This window comes from Chenopodium album, chromosome 21, assembly GCF_948465745.1.
Source record: "Chenopodium album chromosome 21, dcCheAlbu1.1, whole genome shotgun sequence".
NCBI classification, from domain to species: Eukaryota; Viridiplantae; Streptophyta; class Magnoliopsida; order Caryophyllales; family Amaranthaceae; genus Chenopodium; species Chenopodium album.
In genome coordinates, this window is record NC_137854.1 from 2,282,845 (window position 1) to 2,295,238 (window position 12,394).

Here is a 12,394-nt window from a genome sequence, read left to right on the forward strand (position 1 = left end):
CAAAGTAACCCCAATAACACTGACCCGGTAACCCTTATAATACTCACCAAGTAACCCCTAAGTAACCCATATATCACTAACGAAGTAACCCCTGAAAAACTGAATGAGTAATCCCTAATACACTAATGAAGTAACCCTCGTTTTGAATGGCCACATCGTGTGGCCAGCCACATATAAGACTTTGTGATAAATTTGAGATTAATCTAATAAAATCTTATGTAATTATTTTATGTTAAATATAAATAATCAAATACGGATAAAATGAAGCGTATTAATAATATAAAAGTCATAGTATTACTGGTACGAAGAAAAGAAGGGTATTGTTATGTTAAACCCTAATCTCTTCTCCTAGGTTATATAATATATTGTGAATATCGTAATACAACATACAGAAAATCATTCACTCTAATTATTTTCTCTAGGTTGACAGGTATATTATTAAACATTCCAACAAATTAAAAAAACAAATGAAGTGGACAAATTATTGCTTTGAATTAAAAATTAGCTCACTCCCTTAAAACAAGACAAATGGTGGGATGACTTTGCTCTAGAACAATATCTGTGGGGTTTAAGCTAGATATGTTTGTTAGTCAATTTTTCATTTAAATATTGCATGAGACTTAATTTAAGCTCTTTTGCTTACAATTTATGCTGAATTTATTTTGTTTTTACTTGCATTATTCTGGTTACTTGATTAGAAAATGCAAAACCTAATAACGTGAGCTGGAGAGGCAATATTCAATAACTTTCAACAACTGTCATATACTGTTTTTGCTGCATTGTCTGTCAATATCCCGTCAAATGTTTAATTAATTATGGGCCAAGTCAAATTTTAGTTGGAAGGGCAGTGCTAGACTGCTAGTTGCACTATTTTGGTATTGTACAAGCTACGAGTATTTTTTTTTTTAGTAATTTTTTTTACTTTATTTACCACCTACCTTGATGACATGATAATGTTTTACCTTTAATAATCTCTCTATCGCTATCCTATAATATACAATTTGAATAAGAAACATGATCGAACTATGCGTAATAATCTAAGCATTTAAGGCATTTCCAGTGTCTAAGGGCCTGTTCACTTCAACTTAATTTCAGTTTAGTTCAGTTCAGCTATAATTAGTTCAGTTCAGTTCAGCCTCAATCAGTTAAGTTAAGTTTAGTTCAGCTCCTAATTTCCTTCTCTCATAAAATATTCATTTTATTTCAGTTCAGTTCAGCTCAGCTCCAATCAGCTCAGTTCAGTTCAGCTTAGTTCAATAAATGTAAACAGGCCCTAAAAAACTAATAAAGTTTAGAAAATTCAATCAAACAAGAGTCAAAATCCACGCGTAACACTCCTCAGCCAAGGTTATTGTGAGAAGCAACAATAGCAAACATGAGTACATGGCCATTATTACAAGATAACGCACTAGTCATGCACTCATGCACAAGCACAACGGCCCCTAAGCACTACCCCTAAGCACTATTGACTTTGTCACATACATACTATAGAGTATAGACTATACTACTAAATTGTATATGTACTAAATTATAATCAATGTTCTCAATAAAAAAAGATATAATCAATAATTATAAAAATCATTAGGTAAAATAATTAGTCAAAGATATTTCAAGGTTACCATAATATTGTCACAACAATCGGCTTATTGGCCCCACAATCTGTAAAAAATAAGGCAGAAATAAAAAAGAGTAAAAGCTCGAAGCATCGTTGATGCCTTGGGCTATATTTCAACCCCGGGCCCGTAATTAAAGTTGAGGTATCACTTATTAGAAACATAAAGCTTCTTTTAATTAATTGCGACTTTTTTGGGGTAATTGTAAACATTCATAATTTTGTTTTTGTCCTAGTTGTACCTTTTGGTTATGTGACTCAAGTCACTCCTACGAAATTTCATAGTCATGGTCGGGCATGGACCTTGAACCAAATCGTACCATGGTCCCTCACTGGCTCACTCCTACGTAAAGTAATCTACATACACAACACGTTACTTCGTAAAATGCGTAGGTATTAGCCTAACGCACTCGTGGTTGTTATCGGACATTGTTAGTTTTGAACTTAATTTTTATTGATCTCGAACTTAAGTAAGTGATAATTAGGTTAGGGTGGTGATCAAACTCATTATCCTAATACAATGCAATATGGTGAATATCAAGCTCATTTATCTTATACATCAACAATAATAAACGTGTATGAAATGTATGAATCTTAGTAATTGCGTATCTATAGATGATTACATGAATTTATTATGCATGGTACATGCAAAGTGTTTTGTACACTCAAAGGTATTATTGTAGTATTTATGGCTCGGAAAGCTAAGCTAGAAATAACAATTAAAATTTGTCAATCAATGTGTATGTTACTATGTTCTACACTCAAAAGTTTTAGAATTTATACACACAAAAGGATATCAACAATTCAAAATAATATAATTACAAGACAAAGACCGGAATTCAAAATATAATAGCATTACCGCGGACATAGAACTACTAAAAGCCTAAAGCTCCAAATTAAAATAAAATTCATTAGTTATATCAATCAAAATTACTATGATGTGGAGTAACAATAATCAAATTAACTCAATTTTATAAAGTTGTTCATACTAAAGATATTTAAAGATATCACATATCTCTTATCTTGATTATTATGATATCATAACATAGATAATCATCTTGGCCAAAAAAAAAAAAAAAAAACGTGTATAATTACCATGTAAATATATCGTTGGTATTATCTTTGGTAATTATAATTATGATTTGGTTCATTTATACAGTATAAGTGTATTATAAAGAGATTGTATCAGGTTTAATAACTCTTGGGAATTTCAACATTTTCTTTCTCATCATCAAACACGGAGTAAAATTTTACCAATGAAAAAGTGATGTTATGAGTAATAGACTAATAGATACTTCGTATAACAGAACAATAAAAGTACTGGTATGTTTTTTAGGTGAAGAAAAGAAAAGGCTTATAGAGTACGGTGTACTAAAGATCACATCTAACACAGTACGGAGTAAATTGCGGTCATAAATCACTACCATGTCAAGTTCCATCTTTTTTATCCCTTTCATTTCCTCCATTACCAACCCAACATACCCCCACCCACCCCCCTTCCTATCATCTCCCCCTCCGTCATATACAACTAATCTTAATTACCGCTTTAATTCCTTTGTTTTTATAACTTTATCGATGCATAAATTCAATCATTAATACTTCAATCTCTATATTTAATGATTAATAAATAAAAATTAAAAAAAATTTAAAATAAGCACTTTTTTTGTGCGACTGGCCACATCATGTGACCGGAGTTACTTATTTAGAAGTTACTCGGTAAGATGTTACCCAATCAATCAAATATTATCCCTAAATAAGTAATCCCGGCCACATATAAAACTTTGTGTAAAACTAATGTAATAGTATTTGGAAATCTACAATATTTTTCATTACGTATAAATCACAAAAGACGACCACGAAAATGGCAAGAGTGTTGGAATATTGTCACTCACATTAAAACCTCCAAGGGGCACCTAGCATTTTGCACAGTTGAAGTAAGCTAAAAATACACATCACCCACCTTTCACCTTTTATTAATAACATAAATAAATAAATTAAATTATAAACCTTGTTTTTACTGCTCTTCCCACGCCTGTTTTTCCATTCTTTTATTGTGTCGGCGCTACCCTCTTTACATAACTCCGTCCTATTTCTCTCTCTCCTCATCTCTCTGTATTCTCAGTCTCCATTTTCTCTCTCCACTTTCTTTACATTGTGGAAATTTCACTGTCATTTTTCTGCAATTCATTGAATTACAGGTATTTATATTCATAACTATTTTTTGTTAATTTTTCATTCCATGCAAACTTAAACTTAATTTCCCAAATTGGAATTGTTGGTTTTCATTGTAATGCCTTATTTTGGTTGCATGATTTTGGAATTTCTGAATTAATTGTTTTTTTTTTGTTATCAATATTGAATTTTGATGTCTTTTTATTGGGATTATTTCCATACATTATGAACTGTTGTTAGCCAAGTGTAAGACAACTGATTTCATTGTTTGTATAAATGAAATTATGTTGTTAAATTAATTTAGTGTAGGAATGTCGTTTGACTTACACTATGTTTTAGACTAGCAGAGTTTTTGAGATGTTTCCTCTCAAATGAGTAATTATGATATGCATGAATTTCATAAATCATCTTAGTATTAATTTTAATTTTCTGGGTATTCCAAGAGCCTAGAAATTAGCTCCAAGGAATTAACTAATGAGGAAGATTTTCTAGGGAGTAATTTTGATCTTAGAAAGTTGTCATTTTTAGGTATTCGTCAAAAGCAGTGTCAAATGTCAATTATCTTTTTCATTTGCAAGGTTTGATGGTTATGTCAACTGAGGGACAATGATGGGTTTTTGATGGTGAGGTTGGGCCGGTCGACCATGCTATATTTTGGGGGGTTTTGTCCGTTTTTGATATGGTTTTTTTTCTATAATAGTATTAAGTTCGATTATGTCCCGTATACGATGTTACGTTCTATAAGGGATAATAGGTTAATCTTGAGAATAAGGATAAAAAAATTCGGTTTTCATGGGGAAATTGGTCAAAATTAGGTAAAAAAAAAGGGTAAAATTAAAGTTGGTGAACGCGTAAGGGTAAAATTGTCATTTGAAAACGAGGTTTTAGCTTTCGTCGGTCATAAGGACTTCTAAGGGTTTTGTGAATTGTAAGGGTATATTTGCTCAATAATGTGGAGGAGACATGTATTTGGCTAAGTGGAGCCCGTGTGAGATTCGGTGGCCGAGTCCCGTGTTCAAGCCTCATGAATAATCATTTACCATTCCCCACTATTGGCCTTATATAAGGGTTTAGAAGGGCTTTGTATATTTTAACCCCCCTCCCAAATAAACAAAATAAAATGGACTTCTTTTGGAAAAGGGAATAATTAAGCAACAAGAAGTGGGTATCCAATGCCTGTCATATAATGGAGGGTTATCAAACAAAGCCAAAATGAGTACAAGATACAAAAAAACAAGTGGACATGGATGTCAACATCATTTTTCAATCCACTGACCACTATACATGCTCCATTGGAAAGATTTATTAGGTGAGATTTATTCACAAGAACTATGCAATAATCTTGTAGACGTGTATTAACATCAACATTACTCCAATATACGGAGTACTTCGTATGTTACAAATTATTACCTTGACGATGACATTTTTTTTTTTTTTTTTTTTTTGGGGAGGGGGGTTATGTTGATTCACGGTGATATAGCATTTGTAATGAACAGTCTAAGTGAATCATCGACTTCATTGAAATTGCATTATTGAACCAACATCATTTTGTGTAAATGTGAAATGATTGAGACTGTGCTGGTTAGAATACTTATAGTCAACTTTTAGTATGTAACAAAAAGATTGTGTCATTGTATTATTAATTTAATATATATCCTTGTAATTATAAGTTGATTCAGTTTAATTGTCTTTTTTTTTTTTTTTTTTTTTTTTTTTTTAAATCAGAAATAAGAAGAGCTAGCTAGTCAGATGACAGATCACAAATCATGGCTATGGAGGAAAAAGCCCTCAGAGAAAATCATTTCAGTGGCTGAGTTGGAAATTGCTTCAAAAGAAAATGAGGAAAAGGTATAACACAGTGACTTTGCATTTTTGCGTAATGAGTGTGAAATCAGGAACGAAGGTTATATACTAAAATCTTTCTGGACTAAGGCTGTAGAGTTAAGTACCCCCAACTGATGAACAACCTTATTCTGTGAAATACTCGGTTGGCGATGTATTTTCGTGTCAGAAAGGGCCTTATGGGTTATGATCACATTGCAAACTATGTTTTCGTTTTCATCTTAATTATGTATATATTTTGTTTTTGTAAGCCTTGCAATGAAAGGTGCCAGTTAAATTTATCAGTCTATATTGCTTTCATTGAGACAGCTTTAATTTTGTGGTACCAAATATCTGCATAATCATCTATTTATTTTCCATGAATTTCTGACATTCTTTTGCACAGATGCATGTGCTTCTTGCTGAAAAGGCAGAACTGGAAAGAGACCTTAAAGACTTGGGAGACAAACTTTCTTCTGCCCTTGCCGAGTGTAGTGCTAAAGACGATCTTGTGAAGAAACACTCGACAACAGCAAAAGACGCCCTTGCAGGTTCTCTGCTTGTCATCTTTTACACCAGTTTATGTACTTTTCATGTTCATTCATTCCCTTACATTTGACTGATTTTTTTTTTTCTTGATTCACATAGGATGGGAGAAAGCAGAAGCAAAAGTATTGTCGTTGAAGGAAGAATTGGATGAAGCTTTGAAAGAGAGAGACATCAGTGAAGAAAGGACAAGACATTTGGATGCTGCGCTGAAGGAGTGTATGCAGCAGCTACGTTTTGTTAGAGAAGATAAGGAGCAGAGGATTCATGATGTTATGCTGAAGGCATCAGAGGAACTTGAGGAGATGAAAATGATTCTAGAAGAGAAGTTAGAAGAATCGAACCAAATGATAGAGAAATTGAATGCAGAAAATTCTCAGCTTTGCAAGGCGGTTTTGCTGAAGGATCACCTTATTGAGGAACTAAATCAAGAAAAAGCCAAGGTAGAAGGTGATGTGAATAACCTGTTGGAGAGACTGGAACACTTGGAGAAAGACAACAACTCGTTGATATATGAAGTACGAGTTCTTGAGAAGGAAGTTGATATTCGGAATGAAGAGAGAGAATTTAATCGTCGAACAGCAGATGCAAGTCATAAACAGCATCTGGAAAATGTTAAGAAAATTGCTAAGCTAGAATCTGAGTGTCAGAGACTTCGTGTTCTGGTAAGAAAGAGGTTGCCCGGTCCTGCAGCCTTGGCAAAGATGAAGAGTGAAGTAGACATGTTGGGAAGAGATTCACCGGACAACAGGAGGAAAAAGTCCAACTTAAGTAATGGAAGTAGCATGCAGTTGGACTATGGAGTAGACAGCAATTCTGAATCCCCTGTCAAAAAGATAAATCAGTTGACCGAGAAAATCTATGTTTTGGAGGAAGAAAACAACTCTCTGAAGGAAAACCTTCAAAAGAAGATGAACGAGGTTCAAGTGTCTAGAAACATGTATATCCAGACAGCCTCAAAGTTGTCACGATTAGAGGCACAGCTTGATGAAACACATAAAAATCAATTGATTAGGGATGCAAGGAGTGCCATGATATCATCTCATGATTTATCATTGGCTTCAATGTCAGATGTTGGCAGTGATGATAAAATTAGCTGTGCTGGTTCTTGGGCATCTAAATCTGTTGGAATGTCGGACATCAATCATCTCATGGATGACTTTGCCGAGATGGAAAAGTATGCTTTAGTTTGTGTTGACAAGCCCATTACTGAAAAATCATCTATCACGAATACTGAAAGCATAGGAAAAGAGTTAGTACCTATAGCTTCAGAAAGTGATGGTAAAGAATTGAACAGATCGATTTCCAAGTTGATTGAGATTATTCATGGGATTAAATTCCAATCTGAAAACCCTGATGCCTTACAAACACCAAGCAGAAGGAATGAGTGTCACTACACGGTTCGTGTTCTCCAGTGGAAAACTTCTGAGCTGGCTTCTGTTATGCATAACTTCCTTCGCATTTGTGATGATTTGCTGAATGGAAAGGCTGAAATTGAAACATTCACTCAAGAGATTACACATGCCTTGGAATGGATAGTAAACCATTGTTTCTCTCTTCAAGATGTCTCTAGCATGAAGGATGAGATAAGAAAGCAATTGAATTGGGATGAAACCAGAAGTGAAAGTGAAACAGAAGTGGGAGTTTCTGCCCAGTTTTCTGAAGCAGGAAACAAAAGTGAATCTTCTTGTGATATGATTGCTGAAGGCAGAAAAGTGCAAGATGCGCCAAGAGATATCGATTCTGGAAAGCATGCATTAGATTACGAATCCTTGAGAAATCAACTTCAGGATTCTGAAAGTACTGTTGCAAGTTTGCGATCAGAAATAGAGGCCTTGAAGCACTCTAAGGAAATGATCGAGGAGCAATTTGAAATTTACAAGATGGGAAATGAAGATCTTAATTTGCAGCTTTTGGCAGTCAATTCTAGAATGGATGAAGCCCACAAAAAGATTGCATCCTTACAGAAAGAGATGAAGAATAAGGAGAATCATTGTGTAGAGTTGGAGGCAAAATGCCACGATTTGCATGTCCAACTAGAGAGGTATACTTTACTGTCCTTGTCAAATTAGCACTTGGCAGAACTCTGGTAGACTTTTGCAATCATGCTGATTAATTTGAATTATCTTGAGCTTTTAAAACTGCTGTTTGAATTACTTATTTGTTGATTTTAGGGTGCAAAAGGCAGATACCATGGAACATCTCAATCAAGGCGAAAAGCAACTTAGAAATGTAAGTTACTCCCTCCGGTTTCAATTATCTGCAACAAAGACAACTTTTACGGACTTCTAGGCAAAAGTTTTAGGGAAGTTTAATGACAAGTTAGGATGTTTAATTAAGTTGGAAAAAAGGAGGGAAATAGGAGAGAGAAAGTGGTGCATGTGACTTAATTTTGCATGTGGGTATATTTGAGTGGGAAAAAGGAGAGCAAAGGTGGTCCCCTTTGTGTATAATTAAGATAAGTTAAACCAATTTAAAACAAAAAAGTAAGGGTAAGGATGTCTTTTTACACTATAAATTTTACTAAAAATAGAAATAAAAAAACTTGTTGCAGATAATAGGTAGCACCCAATTATGGCAAATGTTGCAGATAATTGAATGCGGAGGGAGTATATTCCTTTCATCTGCATATTTACACAAAAATGAAATAAAAGGTGTTAGCAAAAATAAATGCCTGCATATCTATACTCCAATGGGATGACAACATGTATATACAGAGTATTTGTTTTTTTCACCTCGAAATTTCAGACGACTACCCCCTAAGTTCATACAGGGAAAAATACATTTGGATATGTTTATGGAATAGTATATATGAATGGCTCCATTATTCCTTATTGAATTTTGAACTGAAATATGAAATGGTCTGTAGGAATGGGAAATATCAGGAGCTTCAGAGAAGCTAGCAGAGTGCCAAGAAACCATTTTACATTTAGGGAAGCAGTTGCAAGCAATGGCCTCATCACGGGACGCTGTGGTTTCTGACAAATTCATCTCCACTCCAACCAGGAGTGCTCCTGGTGTTACCTCAACACCGGAATCTGAGAAGAAATTAGCTAGCCAAAGGTCCTCTCTGCTGGACCAAATGCAAGCAGAGGATACTGATGAACCTGATCAACTTGAATCACCAAAAACCAAGGAAATCATATGTACCAACAATAATTCCGGTTCACAAAATACTGGTAACATTGTTGCGAAGATGAACAATGACATTGCTTTGGGTCCTTTGGCTATTGTACCATACCAGAAACCACAGCCTACATCAGGTGGACTTTTTAAGAGGCTCTTGAGGAGGAAAAAGAAAGCTGTTAGTAAAAAGATGCAACTTCCATTTGAGGCCTGAAACATCTGAAGGCAATAACTGAAATCATAGAATTCAGAACCATGTTTGTCATTAGAAGCAGACCATTGCACGTATGCGCATGAAGATGATCCATCCTTCATTGTAGATATATCCGGAAGTAGAGTTTTTGTATTTAAGGTTAATCTCAAGAGTTTGAACTATATCAGCAGATTAACTATCTGCTTTTGTGTGATGAATGCAATAATTTTGTTACTCTTTATGTATCACCAAATAATGACCATTTTAAACCAACCTGAGCTTCTGCTGACCATAACTGTTGAAATTTTAATTTGTTTATCGTATCAGAAATCATCTCCCAAGTCCCAATAATATTCGCCAAAAGCCGAAAAGGATGATATTGATGGTTGAAGTTATGGCTTAACAAGCGTGAAAATAGAAACATAGAAATGGTGCACACATTTCTAAACGCAATTAGTGAAACACTCTTATAAGACCAGAGCCTACCAAGTTAAAATGTCCTCGTCGCGCCCCTTTGATCCAATGAGCACTCAAATCCCTGAACACTAACTAAACTAGACAAACCAAAACTGGTTTGGAGAAATACTGTACTAAGCTATCGATTAGAAACAGAGGCTTTGAAGCATTCTAAGGATCCATCAAGGTATAGTTCGAAATCCATAAGATGACAGTTTAAGTTCTTAAATTTATTGAAATACATTGTAACACTTCTCCTTTCACGCTTGCCGATGCATGTTTTGAACTGTTAATATCTTTGATTATCAATATGTAAAAATTATAAAGTTTAGATATTTAAATTGTACAAATCGAGACAAATCTAACAAGATTTCACATGACTATATCTTTACTTATATATAAATCGTCAAAGTTAGTCAAAGTGAAACACATGAATAGTGTAAAAGTCAAATTATTACAACTATATAAAAAATAAAAAAAAAACGGAGGGAGTACTTCCTCCATCCCTTAATACAAAGCCTCTTTCGAGCATTTATTACTCACATAATAAAGAGAAAGAGGCTTTGTATTAAGGGACGGAGGGAATATTATAGAACCTTAGCCCTCATCAGTTTGGATTAGAAGATACGAGTATAGGCTTATTTTGTTATACAAGAAGCTAGGCTTGCTATAATTCTTAAAAGTAAGGGTTTCTTTGGTTGACAAAAAAAATTAATTTCCTATAGGAATTTGTATTTCATGGGAATATCCCACGTCAATTTTCCTAGGAATTATCTAAACTTGTTTAGTTGTTATATGGATATTTACAAATCATGGGAATTTTGAATTACCAAAGGGGGGCTTGGTAATTAAATTCCCATGTTTTGTGGATTTTACACTTCCCACATTCTCACTTATATGGTCTACAAAAGAAGCCCCTTGGAATTTCACGAAACATTACGGGATGCATCCCGGGGTCATATAATGTTGTTTCGACCCATATACGACTGCCATTCGGCTACGTACAAGCCTCATGAAAGCTTATAGCCAATACAGGAGTCGTGTACGAAAACAAGTAAATTGACCGTTTTAAGGCAAATTGAATGGTTCCACCCACCCAATTAAACTCCCGGAGGGTGTTAGGGACTATGGCAAACATCTCGGCAATTTTTATTTCCAGGCGAAAAATGGTCAAAAAATTCCAAAATTGAAGGCTTATTATCCACGCTTTTTGAGGAAATTTTGAGGTTACGGGGCCCGATGGCGAAAAGTCTTAAGACTGCAGGGGATACATCTTAGGGTTATATAGTGCCGTTTGGAGCCATATATGACCATTATATGTTGTCATAAATGTCCATGACAGGTTTGAGTTCACTAAATCGATGCAAGTTGCGCACGCGTAAATTGACCGTTTTAAGGCAAATTGGATGGTTCCACCCACCCAATTGGACTCCCGGAGGATGTTAGGGACTATGGTAAACATCTCTGCAATTTTTATTTCCAGGCGAAAAAAGGTCCAAAAATTCCGAAATTGAAGGCTATTATCCACGCTTTTTGAGGAATTTCGGAGGTTACGGGGCCCGGTGGTGAAAAGTCTTTTGACCGTAGGGGATACCTCTAAGGGTTATATAATGCCGTTTGGAACCATATATGACCATTATATGTTGTCATAAATGTCCGTGTTAGGCTTGAGTTCACGAAATCGGTGCAAGTTGTGAACGGGTAAAATGACCGTTTTAAGGCAAATTAGATGGTTTCACTCACCCCATTGGACTCTCAGAAGGTATTAGGGACTATGGTAAATTTCTCGGCAATTTTTATTTCTGGGCGAAAAAAGGTCAAAAAATTTCAAAATTGAAGGCTTTTTGAGGAATTTCGAAAGTTACGGGGCCCGGTGGCGAAAAGTCTTTAGACCGTAGGGGATACCTTTTTGGGTTATATAATGTCGTTTGGAACCATATATGACCATTATATGTTGTCATAAATGTCCGTGATAGGCTTTAGTTCACGAAATCAGTGCAAATTGCGAATGAGTAAATTGACCGTTTTATGGAAAATTGGATGGTTCTACTCGCCCTATTGGACTCCCAGAGGGTATTAGGGACTACGGTAAACATCTCGGCAATTTTTATTTCTAGGCGAAAAAAAGGTCTAAAATTTTCAAAATTGAAGGCTATTATCCACGTTTTTTGAGGAATTTTAGAGGTTACGGGGCCCGGTGGCGAAAAGCCTTGAGACCTTAGGGGATACATCTCAGGGTCAGATAATGCCGTTTGGAACCATATATGACCATTATATGTGGTCATAAATGCCCGTGGTAGGCTTGAGTTCACGAAATCGGTGCAAGTTCGAATGGGTAAATTGACCGTTTTAAGGCAAATTAGATGGTTCCACCCACCCAATTGGACTCCCGGAAGGTATAAGGAACTATGGTAAATTTCTCGGCAATTTTTATTTCTGGGCAAAAAAGGGATAAAAAATTCCAAAAT

The 12,394-nt window shown here is 35.1% G+C and overlaps 1 protein-coding gene across 1 annotated transcript; it reads left to right on the forward strand.

The window, feature by feature from the left end:
- Positions 1-3,612: 3,612 nt before the first annotated feature.
- LOC145601285 (filament-like plant protein 7) lies at positions 3,613-9,739 on the forward strand. Its single transcript, XM_081657276.1, has 6 exons — positions 3,613-3,810; positions 5,510-5,632; positions 6,012-6,156; positions 6,254-8,195; positions 8,326-8,383; positions 9,021-9,739. The coding sequence occupies exons 2-6, from the start codon at positions 5,534-5,536 to the stop codon at positions 9,489-9,491; spliced, it is 2,715 nt and encodes a 904-aa protein (XP_081513402.1). The 5' UTR covers positions 3,613-3,810; positions 5,510-5,533; the 3' UTR covers positions 9,492-9,739.
- The last annotated feature ends 2,655 nt before the right edge of the window (positions 9,740-12,394 follow it).

What these genes read in the sequence shown, in the direction of transcription:
- LOC145601285 (XM_081657276.1), top strand. Translation starts at nt 5,534, where the DNA reads ATGACAGATCACAAATCATGGCTATGGAGGAAAAAGCCCTCAGAGAAA. An exon ending in CAAAAGAAAATGAGGAAAAG is followed by an intron (nt 5,633 to 6,011) that starts GTATAACACAGT and finishes TCTTTTGCACAG; the next exon opens with ATGCATGTGCTTCTTGCTGA. An exon ending in TTGCATGTCCAACTAGAGAG is followed by an intron (nt 8,196 to 8,325) that starts GTATACTTTACT and finishes TGTTGATTTTAG; the next exon opens with GGTGCAAAAGGCAGATACCA.